This window comes from Hippopotamus amphibius, chromosome 17, assembly GCF_030028045.1.
Source record: "Hippopotamus amphibius kiboko isolate mHipAmp2 chromosome 17, mHipAmp2.hap2, whole genome shotgun sequence".
Taxonomy (NCBI): domain Eukaryota; kingdom Metazoa; phylum Chordata; class Mammalia; order Artiodactyla; family Hippopotamidae; genus Hippopotamus; species Hippopotamus amphibius.
The window spans coordinates 43788556-43810612 of NC_080202.1; the positions used below are offsets into that span (position 1 = coordinate 43788556).

Consider the following 22057-nt stretch of genomic DNA (forward strand, 5'->3'; position numbering starts at 1 on the left):
TATTCATAATAATGAAGAGAATTTTCCCCCAAAAGAAGTCTTCCTTAAAATCTAAAAATATATCTGTGTCCAAATGCTATATTTAAGTGTTCCTCAGACCACTGTATCCCTTAATTTACTTTGATAAGGAAACACAATTCAAATAATTAATTTCAGAGTGCAAATTACTTTATAGTCAGACTCGATTTTCTTGGAACTCAGGATATAGTAACCACAATGATCCACAAGTCCTCAGATAAGGAGGAAGAACTGGCCACTATTTATTCATTCAACTAGTAGTTATTAATCAAGTGAGCAAAAGTAGCAGAGGAAGGACCTCTGAGAATCCGCTCCTCTATAAAACAATGAGAACACTGGCAAAAACTGTCAAAATCAACTTTTTTCAAAACTCTGGAAATCAACCAAAGGCTTACAAGCAATGTTTTTTCAAGAAAAATGGCTGAATCTCCTTAAAAACACTGAGCTTTGTGGCATTTTAACTTGCCATATTCCCACCTCCCTATCCCAGGAGCTTCCAGGACCCTTGAAAACCAAGAGCCTAAATCACAATGAAAACCATAGCCTGAAATCCAATGGAGAAGAATGAGGCTGGAACTTCTTCAAAGCCCCATTCTCTGAGAACTGTTATTATTAGACCTGTCTGGTGGTTCCCTGGAAGACCCTGCTTGCAAAGCTGTTCTTATATGACCTGACTCAGAGCTTACCCAGTGCAAACAGCCTTTTCCCTGGGAGAATTCATCAAAATCAATCAGAGACATTTGTTTAACATTATAATTGCCAGAGGTGGTGGATAACAGGGCAAACAATAGGCTAACAAACAAGCTTAAAAGGAAAATCTGGGAAATGAAATTTCCATAGGGGGCTTTGAACATCTCCAACATATTCCTGGGAATCTAGATAGCCACACACAAAGGGCCAGGCTGTACAGATGCTCAGGAAAGACTTGAGAAGGTCCTAAACTCTCACCACTGTCTTACTTTGAGGATATACATAAGAAGGAAGTGAAGGCTAAGGCAGAGTTGAAAAAAAACAATCTGACTATGTGTGGAAGGCATATCCCAATGCACACACTGTTTCTACTCTGCCTAATAATTTATAACTCATTTTGCCTTACAAACGTATGATAAAGACACATGCACACATATAAATATAAAATAACATCAAGTATATATAATATAAGAATATGAAAGTCACAATCATTGTGGAATTGCTTAGTAAGATAATTAAAACCAATTAAATATTCAACAATATGGGATTAAATCAATTATAGTATATCTACATTTTTCAGATACCATGTAGCTATTAGAAAGGCTGACCTCTATCTACTGACATGGAAAACTTTCCAAGACATATTATTTACTTTTAAAAAATCATAGTAGAAAGTAATGAATATAGCACCATCCTTTTCTCTTTAAGTAGAAGATATCTCTGTTTTTCCCTTTTTTGGAGGGTCTCTTGATTCCTAACTGTATGCTTGGTCTTTTCACTAGCCTCTGTGAGATCTAGGTTCTCTGTCTAAAAACTGGTAACTTATTTCATCTTATAAAACATATATATATATTCACAACTGCATTTAAAAGGGATTCTAAGGTCGACATTGAGCTATAAAAATCTAGGAGGAATTAAAGAGTGTCTTTCACATCTTTATACACTTAAATATTGCTTCAATGTCTTATAAAAATAACACATTCAAGAATTATGTGTGTTGCTTTAAAAGGAAAAAAAAGAAACCTGGGACTTTCTGGTTGGTCTTAGAACATATGGCCATAAACAGAAATAAGGTCAAAATAGGAAACCAGGACCTAAAAAACCAAGGAATATGAGAGAGAAAATACACTATTCTAAATGGCGGTTCAACAAATAGGCAGTACTTAGGAGTCCAAGCACATATAAATCTAGTCAGGAAAAAGCTGTAAGTCAAAAACCAAGTAGATAAAGGAAAATCCCAATGTCATAGGAGTTAATCAAAATGCCAAGTAGGTATAAGGAATTAAAAGAGGAAAAGCAAACCAAGCATCATATCTATATTGTTCATTGCTGCATATGGTAGGCATTTAATAACATTTATTACATTAATGAATAAATAAACATTAAAGAGTTTTTCTTGCCTCTTATTTGCTTATTCAGGAATATTGACTATCACATTCATATATCCTTGATTCTAAGAAAATACAGTTTGGTTGACAATAAATACATGTAATCCCAAGGACTGAACATAGGAACTTGATCTTGCCTAATGCAAAAACCAAGGAACTGCTAAAATTAGATCACGAACACTAGAGATCTCAGACTTTTGGAAGCACTATTTCTATCATTAACATGAATAGTCCTTCCAACCACTTTTTTTACAATTTATATGTAGTGTAAACTAAAAGTTACTAGGAGATCCTTCAGTATCTGAAATTTTTTAGGCAGAAATTCAAGCGGATTCTAGACAGTGAAAAAAGTACTGTTAAGGGTAGAGAAGAAATCATATGTGAGTCTTCAATAAAGAAAAAAAAAACATGAACAAAGGTACGGAAGTAAGAATGAAATTGGCATATATGGAGATTTATGATTCAGTGGAGCATGGGGTTCTTGCCTGGGAAAGATTTATGGAGAAAGGAGGAGCAGCAAGCAAAATTATGAAGAAGTGAGGATGTCAAGCATAAGAGTTTGGGCGAAGAAGAGCAGCTAAATTTTTGAGATAATGACATAACAAAAATTTTGCTTTAAGAAAATTGGTCTAGCAGTTATGTACAGGAAAAAAGTGGAGATTGGAGATAGAAAATTAAGATACCATGGCAGTGATCCAGGTTTTTGAGTGCTTTTTATAGAATAATTCATGTCTAATTTTCCTCAACCTGGACTACTGGGGCAAAAAGGAGTTAAGAGATCTGAAAAAGCATAAATTCATGTAACCACCCCACCCTAAAATCAATTACTATCAAAATCATTCCATTTATCATTTTAAAGAAACATCTTTTTACCTGGATCCTGAGAGACCAAATAACAAATTTTATTCACAGCCTTAAGGTAATCTGAAAAATCCAGCATTCCATTGACTATAATAATGATTCAGGAACAGAAAGAAAAAAAACTCCATTAGCAAATTTATCAGCAAACTCATTAAGAATATAAGATAAAAGTGCAAACTAAAAATGTGACTAGAATTAACTGATATTAGAATACCACAGTCTATACACAAGAGCAGTCAACATTAACATTAAACATAGAATGTAAAAAGAAAACTTACCAGAAAATATACTGGAGATACTACACTTCTCTTTGTTCAACGCTTTAATTTTTATATTTGTAATTAGGTGCAAAAAAAATACATGCAACATGCCAATTTTACATACACAGTGGTTTTATCTTCAAAGGATAGGACTGATTTCATCATGTTCTAGAAAAACCCTCTATACCTGCAGTTTGGGGGTAGATTATGAATTTTGCTGAGATTCTAATGAAAGCTTTGCCTCACACCATTCCACCTTTCTCTCTCTCTGTCTTTCCCTCTCTCTCTCTCATGACACACACACACACACACACACACACACACACACACACACACAGTGCATCAGAACAACTGTATACAATATTGCACAATAGCAAAGTAATCCTCGCCCAAAAAATCACCTCAATTTTCATGCAAAAAGAAATGGCTATTTCTTAAAAGAATAGTATCTGAATTGTAGAAATGAAAATTTCAGTAAGAATTTTTGTCTGGCTTAAATAAGTTGAAATTATGTAGTGGGTTTTTGAATGATATTTCACAGGCCATCTCTGATAGCAGCTAGAGCTGAAAATTCAGACTTACATATTGTACCAAACCACAGAATCAGGGTTCTTAAATCTCATTTTCTAGACAAGTATAGATCTATGTTAAGGAATGTGAATTTTTCAAAATTCGAGTTAAATATCTACAAAGTCATTTTCCTCTGTATTTAAGTAAATGAGGTCGACTTTGAAAGGATTTACATCAATGTTATCTATGTCCAGAAGAAAATTGTTATAAATTCACATTTCAATTTATTGTCATCTGAGAAGACAACCTTTAGAACACTTCAGTGCTTCCAGTGGTCTACAGGCTTCTACCTGCAGAGAAATTGACAAGGCTTGGCTGTTCTCATTTCCAAACAACAGAAGCACTTTCTCCAATATTGGGAGGTTTGTTAAGTTGTCTGCCTCAAAAATTATTTTTCAGTGTGACAACTTGAAAGTGGTTTCTCCTTTCCTTCAAAAACAATGAAATGCGCAAGCCACAACTACTGAGCCCGCGCTAAGCAACTAGTGAAGCCCACACACCTAGAGCCCATGCTCCACAAGAGAAGCCACCACAATGAGGAGCCTGAGCACCACAATGAAGAGTAGCCCCTGCTCCCAGCAAATAGAGAAAGCCCACACACAGCAACAAAGACATAACACAGACTAAATTAATTAATTAAATTAATTTTTTAAAAAAGCAATGAAATGTCTGCACAAATTTCAGTGAACAACTTTGACTTGTTTTCTGACTTTTATGTGACATTGGGTTAGGTAAAACTCCTTTAGATAAAAGATCGAGTGCAATCCATGAATAAAAAAATTGTAGACTAGATTTCATCAAAAGTATAAACTTATGTACTTGCTTCAGCAGCATATATACTAAAAATTGGAATGATACAGAGAAGATTAGCATGGCCCCTGTGCAAGGATGACACACAAATCTGTGAAGCATTCCACATTAAAAAAAAAAAGTATTAACTTACGCTCTTCAAAAAACAGTTTTAAAAGAATGAAAAGACAAGCCATATACTAGAAGAAAATATTTGCTAATCACATGTCCGATAAAAGACTTGTATTCAGAATATATAAGTAACTTTCAAAATACAATAATAAGAACACAAATTTTTCATGGGAAGGAGATAAGCAGATAGCAAATAAGCACATAAAAACGTTTAACATAATTTGATCCTTCCAGAAATGCAAATTAAAATCACAGTGTGAGATAATACCATACCTCTATTAGAATGACTACAATTTTTAAAGGCTGACCAATTTCAGGATTGGCAAGAATGAGGAGCAACTGGAACTCTCATATATTGCTTATGGCGATGTAAAATGGTTCACCTGCTTTGCAAACACAGTTTAATAGGTTCCTAAAAAATTAAATATATACCTACCATATGACCCAATTATTCTACCACTGTGTACGTATTTACCCAAGACAAATGAAAGCATTAGACCACACAAACACATACAAATGAATCTTTACATCAGCTTTACTTGTAATAGCCAAAAACTGGAAACTATCCAAATGTCCATCAATTAGTGAATGGATAAACAAATTATGGTATAGTCATATAATGGAATATTATTCAGCAATAAAAAGGAATGAACTTTTGATACACACAAAAGCATGGGTGAATCTCAATATAATTAGCTGAGTGAAAGAAAGCAGATCAAAAAAAGGAGGACTTACTGCATGACCCCGATAAAATCCAAACTAATCTACATGACAGAGAAGATTAGTATTTGCTTGGGAGTGGTGATGGAGGCTGTGGAGAGGGAGTAGGACTTACAAAGGGGTAAGAGAGGTATTGTGGCTTCATAAGTGTATACATGTCAAAATTTATCAAATTGTACACTTTAAATCCATGCAGCTTATTGTACGTCAATTTTACCTCAATAATGTTATAAAATATGCAAATAATTTTAAAATCCATTGGTACATCCATTATAGAAAACAGTATAGAGGTTCCTCAAAAAAATAAAAAGAGAACTATGGTATCATCTAGCAATCCCACTTCTGGGTATAAAAAAGGAAATAAAAGCATGATCTTAAAGAGATATTTGCATTACCATGTTCATTGCAGAATTATTCACAATAGCCAAGATATGGAAACAACCTAAGTGCCTGTTGATGGATGAACTAATAAAGAAAATGTGATAAAATACACACACACACAGACACACACACACATAAACATACATACACAATGGAACATTATTCAGTCATTAAAAAAAAGGGAAATTCTGCCATTTGCAACAACTTGGATGAATCTGAAGGACAATACACTAAGTGAAATAAGCCAGACACAGAAAAGACATATACTGTATGATCTCACTTATATGTAGAATCTAAAAAAGTTGAACTGATAAAAGCAGAGAGTAGAGTGATGGTTGTCAAGGGCTAGGGGTTGGAGGAAAGGGGGAGATGCTGGTCAAAGCATACAAACTTTAGATATAAGATGAACAAATTCTAGTAATCTAATGTACAACATGGTGACTATAATTAATAATAATGTGTTGTATACTTGAAACTTGCTAAGAGTGGATCTTAAGTGTTCTCACCGCAAAAAAGGGGCGGGGAAGATATGAGGCGACGCATGTGTTATTCAGCTTGATTGTGGTAATCAGTTCACAATACATACATATATCAAATCAAGTTGTAACCATAAACATATACAATTTTTATTTGTCAATTATATCTCAATAAAGCTGAAAAAAATAGCATTTAACATAAACCATTTTCCTATGGATATGTGCATATTCTTTGACCCAGCTTTTTCATTTCTAAAAAACTATCTTATAGAAATATTTACACAAATGTGCAAGAATTGACGTGCAAGGATGTTCTTTGTAGCACTATTGTAATAGCAAAAATTTTAAAGGCAACTTCACCAGTAACCAGTATGAGACCAATTTAAAATACACATATTGTGTGTGTGTGTGTGTGTGTGTGTGTGTGTGTGTGTGTGTGTGTGTGTGTGTGTGTTTGGGTTGGCCAAAAAGTTTGTTTGGGTTTTCCATGAGATCTTACAGAAGAACCCGATTGAACTTTTTGGCCAACCCAATGTATTTTATATATATATAAAACCAAAGGCCATGAAGGATACCCAACAAATTATTAACAGTGTTTACCACTGGGGATTATAGAGAAAGACTGGGGTGAATAGATAATTTTCATTTTGTAATTTATGAACTTCTGTAACCTTAAAAGACTAAATTTTAAAAAACCTTCTCTATAGGACATGTTCTATGTTCAGTTATTATACTTTTTCTTGTACTTACATTTATTATCAAGATGTTCAATGTAAGGATACATTATTTTCAATGTAACAATTAATGAATAAAAGGTTAAACTAACATATGTCATCCAAAATTGGTTGTATGGCTTTGGAGTAGACCCTTCCCCTTTCCATTCTTCACTTTGCTCAACAGTAAATCCAAGTGATGAGAAGAAACACTATCTGAAGTCTTGAATATATAAAATTCTAAAGAGTTATTGCTTTGATTTTCAAATAACAGTATGAAAAGCCTTAAAAAGTTCCCACTTTTTGACCTCGCAATTTCAACTTTAGTTATCTTTGTCTGATGAGAGACAAAAAGAGAGCGAGAACACTGTTTATAATAGCAAAAATATTAGAAGTAACCTATATTTACACAGGTTATTTGTTACATGCTTTTTTTTAATTTGTTTTGCTTATTTATTTATTTATTTAGGCTGCATTGGGTCTTTGTTGCTGCACACAGGCTTTCCCTAGTTGCACCAAGCTGGACTACTCTTCGTTGTGGTGCGCGGGCGTTTTCTCATTGTGGTGACTTTTATTGGTTGGAGAGCACAGGCCCTAGGCACGCAGGCTTCAGCAGTCGTGGCACATGGGCTCATGGGCTCTAGAGTGCAGGCTCAGTAGCTGTGGCACACGGACTTAGTTGCTCCGCGGCATGTAGGTTCTTCCCAGACGAGGGATCAAACCTGTATTCCCTGCATTGGCAGGCAGATACTCAACCACTGTGCCACCAGGGAAGTCCCACCAATTTGTTTTTGAATTTGTTTTTTAATCTGTTCCATAGAATAACTCACAGCCATTTAAAAAGGCAGTGTGTATCTATATTTATTTACACAAAGACTTGACTATCATATAACATTAATAGAAAAAGGTAACAAAACTGTATCCATATGAATCCATAATTTTTTTTTAAATCATGTGTTCATGCATGTGTACACACCACAGTTATAAACACATACACACACATATACACACACTTATATGTGTATGTATGGAAAAATCCTAGAAAAAGTATATAATATATATGTATATATAAACACCAAAGTTTGGCTCTGGGTAGTGGAATTACACATGATTTTGACTTTCGCCTTCATATTTTTCTGTGCTTTCAGAGAATAGTTACTTCCACTTTGGAGAATTATTTTGATATAAACCTACAAATAACCATTTGTCGAGAAACTTACATAGATAAACAAAAGGCAGGAAAAAATAGAGTTCCTTCTTAAGCTTTCTAAAAGTGAGGTTTATATATATTAATTTATTTTTAACCCTCAGAAATCTGTCATATCAGAGATGCTCAAAAATGTTGAGGTGACTTTGATAAAGGGACAGATGAATGTATGCACACTAGTGCAACTTGTCAGTTACTACTAGATTTAGTTATATTTTATTGGTGGTCCATTTTGACTTATAGAATTTTCCATCTACACGTCTTTTTTTATATTTTAAGTTTACTGGAGTACAGTTGATTTACAAAGTTGTGTTAGTTTCAGGTGTACAGAAAAGTGATTCAGTTATACATATACATATATTCATTCTTTTTTAGATTCTTTTCTTTTATAGGTTATCATCACAGAATATTGAGTAGAGTTCCCTGTGCTATACAGTATGTCCTTATTGGTTATCTATCTATCTTACATATAGTAGTGTGTGTATGTTCATCCCAAGTTCCTGATTTATCCCTTCCCTCTACCACCACATTTCCCCTTTGGTAACCATAGATTTTTTTTCAATATCCGTAAGTCTGTTTTTGTTTTGTAAATAAGTTCATTTGCATCATTTTTTAAAATTAGATTCCACATATCAGTGATATCATATGATATTCATCTTTCTCTGTCTGACTTACTTCACTTAGTATGATAATCTCTAGGTCCAACCATGTTGCTGCAAATGGCATTATTTCATTCTTTTTTATGGGTGAGTAATATTCCAGAGTGTGTGTGTGTGTGTGTGTGTGTGTGTGTGTGTGTGTGTGTGTGTGTGTGTGTACACATACACTACATCTTCTTTATCCACTCCTCTGTCAATGGACATTTAGGTTGCTTCTATGTCTTGGCTTTTGTAAATAGTGCTGCAATGAACACTGGAGTGCACATTTCTTTTCAGATTATGATTTTCTCTGGATATATGCTCAGCAGTGGGATTGCTGGATCATATGGTAATTCTATTTTTAGTTTTCAAAGGAACCTCCACGTTGTCCATAGTGGTTGTACCAATTTACGTTCCCACCAACAGTACAGGAGGGTTCCCTTTTCTCCACACTCTCTCTAGCATTTATTATTTGTGGACTTTTTTTTTTTTTTTTTGGCTGCACCGGGTCTTAGTTGTGGCACACAGGTTCTTTGCTGCGGCATGCAAGATCTTTTTTTAGTTGCAGCACACGGACTTTTTAGTTGTGGTATGTGAACTCTTAGTTGCAGCATGCATGCAGGATCTAGTTTCCCAACCAGGGATCGACCCAGGCCCCCCGCATTGAGAGCATGCAGTCTTACCCACTAGACCACCTAGGAAGCCCCTATTGTTTGTGGACTTCTTGATGATGGCCATTCTGACCGATATGAAGTGACACCTCATTGCAATTTTGATTTGCATTTCTCTGATAAGCAGTGATACTGAACATCTTTTCATGTGCTTTCCGGCCATTCTACAAGGTTTTTTTTTTTATAATGATAAATCCACATCATATATTTCAGCAGCTTAATACTTTCAACCTTTTGTGTACTAAATTTACTTGATTCAATTTCTGACTTCCTTCAACTTATTAATATCATTTTTATTCTAAATTTGTCTCCTCTTTTCAACAAGGTTGGAATCGTCTCTAAATGTAATGTGTTCTCTATTATTTACTTCTTTGATTAAAGTATCAAACACTGCCTGCAAAAAATATCTTTTTTCTAGGTACTTAAAATGTAATTATTAGGGTTTTCATTTGCATTTCATTGGACACTAGTGATATTGAACATATTTCTCTATAATTACTGGCTATATGTGTTATATTTTATGTGAAATACTTGTCCATACGTCTTGCCCAGTTTTCTATTCCATTATTTGTTAATGATTTGTATGAATTCTTTAGATATTCTGAAAACTAATCCTTTGTCAATTGTGTAAAGTACAAATAGCTCAAGTTTGTAACTTATCTTTTTACTTTCAGGTGTCTTTTGATAAATAAACATTCTTAATTTTAATATAGTTAAATACATCAAACACATTAATCTCAAAATTTTTTTGCCTTTAGAAATTTTCCCTATCCCATACCATTTCATACTAAGGCAAGCAGCAAAAAAATTAAAACTCTAAAAATACCAAATGCTGATGAGAGCATGTCATAATCCAATCTGGTAATCAATCAATCCAGTTATGTGTACCTGAGGCCCAATTTTTGCTATCATTATTGTAAATGTGCAAAAATGTTTTTATAACATTTTAAAACTTAGCTTTTCTATAATTTGTAATTAATCTGACCAACATAACTTATGTCCATGATTGTAGACTCTTAAACTAATAATGGAAACATAAAAACTTACCATCGATATCAATAGTCTTCAGTGCCTTTGACATTTCTGAGTCACTGATAGAGATCTTCAAGATGTGATGGGTCACTGGCAGATCATTCACATAAACCTCACCACCTCGAATTCTACTAAAAATTTTACAGGCTTTCTGAAGTGCTGAACACACATTAAAAAAAACAATTAATTCAAGGGAATAATTATCCGTATTCCCCCCACTCTCTCCCAAGCTGGGGTGGGGGCGGGGGGGGACAATCACCAAAAGAAGAAAGAGGAGCCAATCTTTTTGTTCCAATTCTCTGCTTTAACGTCAGTTTTGTTATTTTTGTAGGTATGTCTGGAGCTGCTGACCTCTAAGTCTACAAGTTTCTAAAGAACTCTCAGAAACTGTCAGAAAACTCATGCAAGGTTCACATAAGCAAAGGCTTCCACAACTTTTTGCTTCCTTATCACTTGTGTGTATCTCAATCAGAGCTCTTGGTATTTCGACTGTTTGCATGTCAATATCCCTCACTAAACAGTTCATAGAGAGCAAGATTTTTCATTCTTCAAGTTCCAGCATCTAATTCAGAACATATTCTCAAAAAATGTCTGTTGAACTAAATTTTGGATTTAACTCACCTCGTTTTCAGAAAAAGAGGCAATAGATGACAGTGATTAATACCAGAGAAAGACTTAAAAAATTGATAATAATGACTCTAATAATAGGAGGGGTTTTTTTTAAGCTCTTTATTGGAATATAATTGCCTTACACTCTTGTACCAGCTTTTGAGGTACACCAAAGTGAATCAGCTGTATTTATACATATATCCCCATATCCTCTCCCTCCCGCGTCTCCCTCCCACCCTCCCTGTCCTGGCCCTCTAAGGCATCCCCCATCATCGAGTTGATCTCCCTTTGTTATACAGCAACTTCCCACGAGCTATCTATTTTACAGTTGGTAGTGCTACTCTCTCACTTCATCCCAGCTTCCCTTTCGCACCCCGCCCCCCCAACCCAGTGTGATCCAGTCCATTCTCTGCATCTGCATCCTTATTCTTGCCCTGTCACTGGGTTCATCAGTACCTTTTTTTTTTTTTTTTTAAGATTCCGTATATATGAGTTAGCACACAATATTTGGTTTTCTCTTTCTGGCTTACTTTGCTCTGTATGACTCTAGGTCTATCCACCTCATTACATGGAGTTCCATTTCATTCCTTTTTATGGCTGAGTAACATTCCATTGTATATCTGTGCCACATCTTCTTTATCCATTCATCTGTTGATGGGCATTTAGGTTGCTTCCACATCCTGGCTATTGTAAATAGTGCTGCAATGAACATAGTGGTACATGTTTCTTTTTGGATTATGGTTTCCTCAGGGTATATGCCCAGTAGTGGGATTACTGGATCATATGGTAGTTCCATTTGTAGTTTTTTTAAGGAACTTCCAAACTGTTTTCCATAGTGGCTAGACCCACCAACAGTGCAGGAGAGTTCCCTTTTCTCCACACCCTCTCCAACATTTGTTGTTTCTAGATGTTTTGATGATGGCCATTCTGTTCGGTGTGAGGTGATACCTCACTGTGCCTGTGACTTGCATTTCTCGAATGATTAGTGATGCTGAGCATCCTTTCATGTGTTTGTTGGCCATCTGTACGTCTTCTTTGGAGAAATGTCTGTTTAGGTCTTCCGCTAATAATAGGAGTTTTAATAGAGTATTGGGGGTGGAAACCAGATTTCAGCGAAGTAGAAAGTAAATAAATAAAATAACTAATGAAAACAGGTCTTTCAAGAAGCTTCTCTGAAAGAGGATAAAGCTGACAAAGCATAGTCCCTGAGGAAGCAGAAGAAAATCAAACTGAAGAAAAGAGAAATGCAGGAATTAGTCTTGTGAAAGGGAATCGTTTCCAATGAGACAATAGGAAAGGATGTGGATGTTGTTTATAGGCAAGGAATTCAGGAAGATTCTGCGAAACAGCCTTTCTTAACTCCATGAAAAACGAATGTCATCTCTTAAGAGTTGAAGGACTAGGTGATAGGATTGAGGATTTGAGGAGAGTAATGAAGGTTTGAAATAGGCACAAAAAGAAATAGGAGAGGGATCTGATCAAAACATAAAGGGAATGCCAACTGGTGTTAAGGGCAGCTGAGGTTGGAAATCACATACTCACAGGGGCACCAAATGAGAAGGTCAATGAAATAAAATTGTAAATAAAAAGAACTGCAAGTATAAGAGATTGTGAACAACAGAACAAGACATTAAAGAGATTTCTACATTATAACAATGTTCAAATTGTGGACATCAAGTTTGGTGAGAGAAATGGATGTAAAATAATTGGTTTTCAAAAGGGTGCGTCTAGAGTATTAAATGAGTCATCCACTTGGACACTAAAGACACCTGATATGTGGCCCTGCCTGTCCAGAAAGGCTGACCAGAATACCTGGGAAGCTGCTTAGGGCCAGCGCTAATGCTCCGTCTAGGCAATGGAGCAAATTCACAGCCCCACTCAATGATGAGTGTAGCTCCTGGTTCTGCCTGACCAGAACACCTGGCCAAAACACCTGGGAAGGTATGTAGTCCATCAATCCTCAAATGGAGAGTCTGGTAGGCAGAGCTAATCATCCACAGAGAAAAGTCACTGCCCCACTTGGCCAGGGAACTTGGGGCACAGGTCAGCTTGAATCACAACCACAAACAGAAAGCCTTTCCAGCCTTGGAGCTGGTTCTCCTGTTCTACCCAGGGAAAGGAAGTAATCCATAGCCCCGCCCACTGCTGAGTGTAGCTTCTGTCCATATCTGACCAGGAAGCCTGGCCTGAACACTTGGCAAATGGCTTAGCCCAGCAGTACTTGAGCAGATAGCCCAGCCAGTGGGTTCGCCTCTTTGCAGAAACAAGCTAGCAATGCCATCTGTGCACGGTGCACAGATCCGCCTGCTTAGCTCCCCAAACAAAAGTCTTGCCAGCCTTGGGGTCTGCTCTGCTGAATATAGCCTCCAATCCTATTAACTAGGAAACCTAACCAGAGCTCCCGCAAATCTCAGTAGCCCACCCTGCAGCCCCTATTACAGTGACACTTGAGCAAAAAACCCAACCAGCAGCTCTGCATCTGCAGAGCCAAGATGGTGGCCCTGTCTGTCCAGGGAGCTTAGCGCAGAGGTCTGTCTGATTTGATTCCCAAACAAACACCTCTGACAGCCCTGGGGCCTATTCTGTAGCCCCAGCCAGGCAGGGAAGGTAATTTATAGCCTCACCTAAAGTTGCATGAAGCCTCCAGTCCAATTTGACCAAGAAACCTAACCAGAACTCTTGAGAATCTGTATACCTCATCTTGCAACTCCAATTACAATGGCACTTGAATGGAGAACCCAGCCAGTGGCCCTACCTCTCTGCAGAGTTAGGATGGTAGATCATCAGGCTAGGAAACTTGCTGCATAGTTCTGCCTAATTTGATGCCCAAACAAACCTTGCATGCCTTAGGGCCTATACAGTGCCCTGCCTATGCAGGGAAACTAATTCATGGTCCCACCCACTGCTGAACACAGTCTTCAGCTTGCCCAACCAGCGGACTTAACCAGAGTACATGGGGTGCTGCACAGTCCATCCTACAGCCCTTTTTGCATTTGAACAGATAGCACAGCCCAGGGCTTTCCCTGTCTGCAGGGCAAAATTGAGGCATCTGGCCAAGAAATTCAGTGCACAGTCTAGCCTGATTCAGATCCCCAAACAATGAACAGTGCATGCCTTGGGACCAGTTCTACTGCCCTGCAAAGCTGGGAAGTTAATTCATAAGCCCTGCCTACTGCTGAGTATAGTACCTAGTCCTGACTGTCTAGGAAGACTGACCACAGAACCCAGGCAACCACAAAACCTACTCTACAGCCTCACTTAGATAGGGAACAAAGCCAGCAGTCCTAGTCAACTGTTCTCAACCAGTGGCATCCCCTCTCCAATCTTAGAGCACAGGCAGTGGCCTAGCCCCAAAATAGACCTGGATAGGAAGACCCACCTTCCCAAGGACATTACCAGTTAACACACCCAGAAACAGAAACCAAGCTGACTAGTGAAAAACTGTCTCTGCCAAAGCAAACCAGTAATGTTTTGAAAAGGAGGCCACTTACTCAAATGCACAGATACTAACATAAAGGATAATGAAAAATGAGGTAAATATAACACCACCAAATGAAACTACTAGTTTCAATAACTGACCCTAAACAAATGGAGATCTGTTAAGTGTCAGTCAAAGAAGTCAGAATAATCCTCTTAAAGTTTAGTGAGCTGCAAGAACACACAAACAGCTAAACAAAATTTTAAAAACAATGCATGAACAAAATGAGAAGTTCGACAAAGAAACAGAAAACATAAAAAACAAAACAAACAAACAAACAAAAACAGAAATCCTAGAACTGAAAAATACAATGACTGAACTGGAAAATTCGATAGAGAGCTTCAAAAGCAGACTCAACCATGCAGAAGAAAGAATCAATGACCTAGAAGAAAGGACAGTTAAAATTATCCAGGCAGAGGGGACTTCCCTGATGGCCCAGTGGGTAAGACTTCATGCTCCCAATGCAGGGGCCTGGGTTTGATCACTGGTCTGAGAACTAGATCCCGCATGCTGCAACTAAACATGCTGCAATGAAGATCCCACATGCCACAACTGAGAACTGGTGCAGAATAAATAAATATATATACATATTTTTTTAATAAATAAAAATAAAATAAAATAATCCAGGCAGAGAAATTTTTAAAAAAAGAGGAAAAAAGAGTAAAGAAAGCCTATGGAACTTATAGGAAACAATCAAAAGGAATGATATCTGCATTACAGGAATTCCAGAAAAAGAAGAGAAAGAGAAAGGAGCAGAAAGTATATTTAAAGCAATAATGGCTGAAAACATCCCAAACCTGGGGAAAGAAATGGACATTCAGATCCATGAGAACTAAAAGATTCCAAAATAGGTTGAACCCAAATAAGGCTACACCAAGATACTTTATAATTAAATTGTCAAAAATCAAAAACAAAGAAAAAATTTTGAATGCAACAAGAGAAAAGAGGTAAGAGAATCCCATAAAACCATAGGCAGATTTTTCAACAGAAACTTTTTAGACAGGGAGAGAATGTGATGACATATTCAAAATATATAAGAAAAAAAAAAAAAAACTGTTAAGCAAGAATTCTATACCCAGGAAACCTGTCCTCCAGAAAGGCATCAGATTTGGAAGGAAAGGTTTTAAATTGTCTTTTTGAGAACATAGGCAAAACATTCACTGACATAAATCATAGCAATGTTTTCTTAGGTCAGTATCCCAAGGCAATAGAAATACAAGCAAAAATAAACAAATGGGACCTAATCAACCTTATAAGCTTTTGCACAGCAAAGGAAACCATAAACAAAACAAAAAGACAACCTATGGACTGGGAGAAAATATTTGCAAAGATGAGACCAACAAGGGCTTAATTTCCAAAATATACAAACAGCTCATACAGCTCAATAACAAAAAAACAAACAACCCAATCAAAAAATGGAAAGAAGATATAAAAATGCCTATAAAAAATAGGCACTTCCCCAGAGAAGACGTACAGGTGGCCAATAAGCACGTGAAAAGATGCTCAACATTGCTAATTACTAGAGAAAAGCAAATCAAAACTACAATGAGGGGACTTCCTAGGTGGCACAGTAGGTAAGAATCCGCCTGCCAATGCAGGGCACACGGGTTCGATCCCTGCCCCAGGAAGATACCACATGCCACGAAGCAACTAAGCCCGTGTGCCACAACTATTGAGCCTGTGCTCTAGAGCCCGTGAACATCAACTATTGAGCCCATGTGCCGCAACTACTGAAGCCCACGTGCCTAGAGCCTGTGCTCTGCAACAAGAGAGACCACTGCAATGAGAAGCCCACGCACCACAAAATGAAGAGTAGCCCCCACTCACTGCAACTAGAGAAAGCCCATGTGCAGCAACGAAGACTCAACACAGCCAATAAAATAAATAAATAAATAAATAAATAAATAAATAAATAAATAAATAAATAAAAAACTACAATGAGGTATTACCTCACACCAGGCAGAATGGCCATCATTAAAAAGCATAAAAATAACAGGGCTTCCTAGGTGGCGCAGTGGTTAAGAATTCGCCTGCCAATGCAGCGGACACAGGTTCGATCCCTGCTTCAGGAAGTTCCCACATGCCGCGGAGCAACTAAGCCCATGCACCACAACTACTGAGCCTGTGCTTTAGAGCCCGTGAGTCACAACTATTGAGCCCATGTGCTGCAACTACTTAAGCCCACGCCCACGCGCCTAGAGCCTGTGCTCCACAACAAGAGAAGCCACTACAATGAGGAGCCTGCACACCACAACAAAGAGTAGCCCCCACTCACTGCAACTAAAAGAAAGCCTGTGCACAGCAAAAAAAAAAGACCCAACACAGCCAATTACATAAATAAATACATACATACATACATAAATACATAAATAAATTTATAAAAAAATATTGTCTCTTTGCAGATATGATTTTAAAATTCTAAAGACTTCATCAAAAAAACTGTTAGATCTAATCAATCAATTCTATAAACTATCAGGATACAAAACTAACATACAAAAGTCAGTAACATTTCTATACAATACAACAAATTATCTAGAAAAGAAATGAAGAAAGCACCCTCACTTACAATAGCATCAAAATAATAATGTACTTAGGAATAAATTTAGCTGAGGAGTTGAAAGATCTCTACACTGAAAACTACAAAACATGGATTAAAAAAAAATCAAAGAAGACACAAAGTATCCCATGTCCATATGTTAGAAGAATTAATATTGTTAAAAGGTCCACACTACCTAAAGCCATCTATAGACTCAATGCAATCCCTGTCAAAATTCTAATGACATTTTTCACAGAAATAGAAAAACATTTTTAATCCATACGTAACCATGGAAGACTCCAAATAGCCAAAGAAATCCTAAGACAGAACAACAAACTTGAGGCATGGCAGTCCTTATTTTCAAACTATATTACAAAGATACAGTAATGAGAACAGTATGCTACTGGCAATAACAACACACATATAGACTAGTGGAACAGAATTGAGAGACCAGAAATAAACCCATATATATATACAGTCAATAAATATTTGGAAAGGAAATCAAGAATAATCATGGAAAAAAGACAGTCTCTTCAATAAATGTTGCTGGGAAAATTGGATATTCACAGGTAATAAGAGGAAATTAGACCCCCTACTTCACACCACTCACAAAAACTAACTCAAAATGGATTAAAGGCTTAAATGTAAGACCAGAAACCATAAAACTTCTAGAAGAAAACAGGAAAAAAGATCCTTGATGTGGGTCTTGGCAATGATTTTTTTCTATATGACACCTAAAACATAAGCAACAAAACAGAAAAATAAACAGTGGGAGTACATCAAACTAAAATGTTTCTGCAGAGCAAAAGAAACAATCAACAAAATGAAAAGACTAACTATGGAATGAGAAAAAAATTGCAAATCATTAACCTGATAAGGGACTAATATCCAAAATATATAAAGAAATACAAATCAATAGCCAAAAAAAAAAAATCCAGTTTAAAAAATGCACAAAAGACCTGAATAGACATTTTTCCAAAGAAGACATATGAATGAAAAGCTGCTCAATATCACTCACCATTAGGGAAAAGCAAATCGAAACGACAATGAGGTATCACCTCACACCTGTTAGAATGGCTATCATCAAGAAGACAAGAGATAACAAGTGTCAAGAATGTGGAGAAAAGGGAACCCTTGTACGCTGTTGGTGAGAATGTAAATTGGTGCAGTTACTACAGAAAACAGTATGGAGAGGTCCCTCAAAAAAATTAAAAACAGAACTACCATATAATCCAGCAATTTCACTTCCAGGTATAAATCTGAAGGAAATGAAAACAGTACATCAATGAGATATCTGCACCCCCATGTTCAGAGAAGTTTTATTTACAATAGCCAAGACATGGAAATAACTTTAAGTGTCCATCTAAGGATGAACAGATAAAGAAAAAGCAGAGTGTATAATTATATACAATAGAATATTATTTGGTCATTAAAAAAGGAGAAAACTGTGTCATTCATGACAACATGGGTGAACCTTGAGGGCATTATGCTGGTGAAATAAGCCAGACTGAGAAAGACAATACTGTATGATCTCACTTATACATGAAATCTAAAAAAAACAAACATAACTCATAAAAAAAGAGGTCAGATTTGTGGCTACCAGAGTTGGAGAGTGGGGAGTGGGTAAATTATATGGAGGTGGTCAAAAGGTACAAACTTCCCATTATAAAATAAATGAGTACTGTGGAGGTACAACATGATGACTAAAGTTAATACTACTGTATGGTATATTTTAAAGTTGTTTAGAGAGCCAATCCCAAGAGTTCTCATCACAAGGGAAAAAAAATTTGTATCTATATTAGATGATGGATGTTAACTAAACTTTTTGTGTTAATCACTTCACAACATATGTAAGTCAAGTCATTACACTGTACACCTTGAACTTATACAGTGCTGTATGTCAATTATATCTCAATAAAACTGGGGGAGTGGGAGAGATGCCTAATACAATAACCAGAGTTAAAATAGGAAAAATATGCCGAATGACTCCGTAAATATAAAGGAGGAAAATAAATAAATAAATAAATATATATATATATAAAAGAGAGCCCCAAGATATGTGAGAGCTCAGTGTGAAGAAGTGATGGGTACTATGCGCCTTAACATTAAGGTACCAAGGACTAGATTCCAATAATATCAGAACTTACTAGTTTAGTCATCATATGTAATATCCAGACTTTTCCCCCCAAAATTTGAACTAGAGTAAACATATATACTTTGTCTATCTTACCAATGCAACCAAAGATATTTATGAATTAAATTACTTATGCTTATTTACAGCATCCATTTGCCATATTATGTAATATTAGCTTGATAACTCATCAGCAATAAACAAAGAGACACTAACTACGGAAACAATTCCTAAAAAGCACACAATCAGGAAATTTATTCAAGAAATTCTGGAACCTATTATTACCACTTAATTCTTGTGAGTAAAAGTGTCCTTCAGGTGTTTCATCATATAACGTCTCATAAAGGTTAGAAAGCCTTTCATCTTTCCTGTCAAAGAAACGGCCACATTAGAAAGCAGGAAAGCAAAAGTAAAAACAAAACATCCACAAAACATTTATGTCACCTTGTCATATGTAATATTTTGCCATTAAAGTTTAGCCTGAGATTCTCCAGTCTCTCATACTCCATGAGAACCTTTCTTAAAGAACTGTCCAAGTGATAATCAATTACGTACTCTTCACCCTAGAATTCCCACCTTGTTTCTTTTAGGTATCTCTCTACAGAGCAGATTTACCTTAGTCAGTAAGCAGTGCCCATGACCCACTATCCTTTGGCTATGGTCCGATTTTTCCTACTCCTAATTCAACTTACAATAAATTTTACAGAAAGTTATTACAATAAGATAAACAAGAATTATCTTTAAACAGCCAATCTCAGATCCCATAACCTGTTAATAAAAACATCTTTAAAATATGATTAATATGATTACATAACATGAAAATAACTGAAATCATAGAATGTTAAAGTTGGAAGAAATTTCAAGGTCCATCTAGTATAAGATTCTTATATAGATGTGGAAACTGAGGCCCAGAAACATAAAGTGAATTGTACAAGAGCCTAAGCCAGGATGTGACGTCAATCAGGACTCAACTCTAAGTCTTTCAATTCCACCTGCTGTGCTCTTAGCGCCACACCATCCTTCCTAAAAGCAGAGTCTCTTAGTTAGCACAAACTATTTGGCGTACTTTCTGTAGACGGGATAGATGAATCTTGAAGGAAAATCCTAAATCTGAATCCAACATTTAAAGAAGAGAATACAATGGTTTAAATACCGAATAACTGAGGAAGATGTACCAAGGGGTGATAATGTCTTGTGAACGTTGTACTGACTTGGCAACTTGCAGAAAGAGCTTTCTTTTCTAGTCATCTTCTCCTTCACAGACGAAGATGCAATCTAGAGCCAAATACAAGAATGTTCGTGCCTCAGATCACATTCGTAAACCAGCATTCTTGGACAATAAACCCCTTAAAAGATACTTAATCATATCTAGGCTCCTCACTTAGCTATGCTTCTAATGTAAAATTGCTTTTATAATTAAATAACAGTTTATATACACTAGAATTTTAAATAAACTACACCATATTCTCTTATAAAGCCACATTTTTCTTAAGTATGCAACTTACCTCCTAATTAATACTGTGTCAATTTATAGTAATGTATTTTACAAAGGAGAGCAAATCTATGGTATGGTGAAGACAAGACTATCAAACTCTAGGCTACATATATAGATTTGCACTATATGAGTAAAATAATGTGGAGAATCAACACAGTTATTTAAATAATACAGGTAATTTTGCTTTATTCTTATGATTAATAAAATTATCATAAACACTGATAAAAGATTAACATTGCATGTATAAACATGACTCAAAAGTGGCAAGCAGCTAGACAGATAGACAAGTATCACTTTAGAAAATGAGAACTGAATTATAGATGTCTTCAGTTTTACATGGCTCTATGGAACCTACAGCCTTGACTTTTAAAGACCATGCAGGATGTAGATAGAACTCTCAAGCCATACAAGATTAACAGGAATTGGTACTGAGATCCCACACAGAGCCAAAATTAAAAAGTAATGTTCTCAGCAAGAGTAGGCTGGAAAAAAATTGTACCCCTCAACAGAAGGAGTATGCAGAGTAAAATCTGTCTTTGTCTCAGCTCCAGGTTGGAAAAGAAGAAAGAGAGAGAAAAGAAAGAGTACTCCTCTTCATTAGTTACAGCCTTAGCTCTACCCACACATGAGTTTAGAATTCAAATCTACACTAAATATATGGGCCCCAAAATTGAAACCAAAAATTCATTAAAGTGATCCCATATTTATAACACCTCTGAAGTGCATGGCAGAAGCAAATTCAAATTCTCTTGGAAGAGGACTCTCTAAACCCAGACTCCCCATGAGATTCCTACAGATTTAGATCAATAATACATGAAAGAATGAATAAAAAGTATAAGGCACCCAAGGACATCAGTTAATATGAGTTTATGAGTGAGAATCAGCCAAAACAACAAACAGAAGATTTAGATCCCCCAAGGACTTCATATATTAGATTTATCAGGTATCAATCTTGAAATAACTATGGGACATGAGCAAATAACATGACATAAGGCAGATTTTAAGAACTAAATAAAACTTCAAGGAGTAAAATATATAAACACTGAAATTAAATTTCAATAGATAGGTTAAACTATCTATTGAAAATTATAGTTTATAGAAGACTATATTCAGCTGGAAAAAGAAAAAGTAAACTAGAAAGTAGATGAAAGAAATTACCCAGAACAAAATAGAGAGAAAAAGGTGAAAAATATGAAGCAATGTTAAAGAACACTGAAAACAGAATGATAAGGTCTAACATACATCTAATAGAAGATTCAGAA

The 22057-nt window shown here is 36.0% G+C and overlaps 1 protein-coding gene and 1 non-coding gene across 2 annotated transcripts in view; one reads left to right on the top strand and one right to left on the bottom strand.

Annotated features, from left to right (window-relative positions):
- LOC130839599 (EF-hand calcium-binding domain-containing protein 13-like) overlaps positions 1–22057 on the bottom strand; it is a 171078-nt gene that overhangs the window by 135667 nt on the left and 13354 nt on the right. Inside the window, 2 exon segments of the mRNA XM_057713837.1 lie at positions 19586–19668; positions 20454–20554. Of these exon segments, the coding sequence (XP_057569820.1) occupies positions 19586–19668; positions 20454–20554 (184 nt within the window).
- LOC130841168 (U6 spliceosomal RNA) lies at positions 4607–4710 on the top strand. The gene has a single exon (XR_009050203.1). It is a non-coding gene; the product is annotated as a U6 spliceosomal RNA (small nuclear RNA).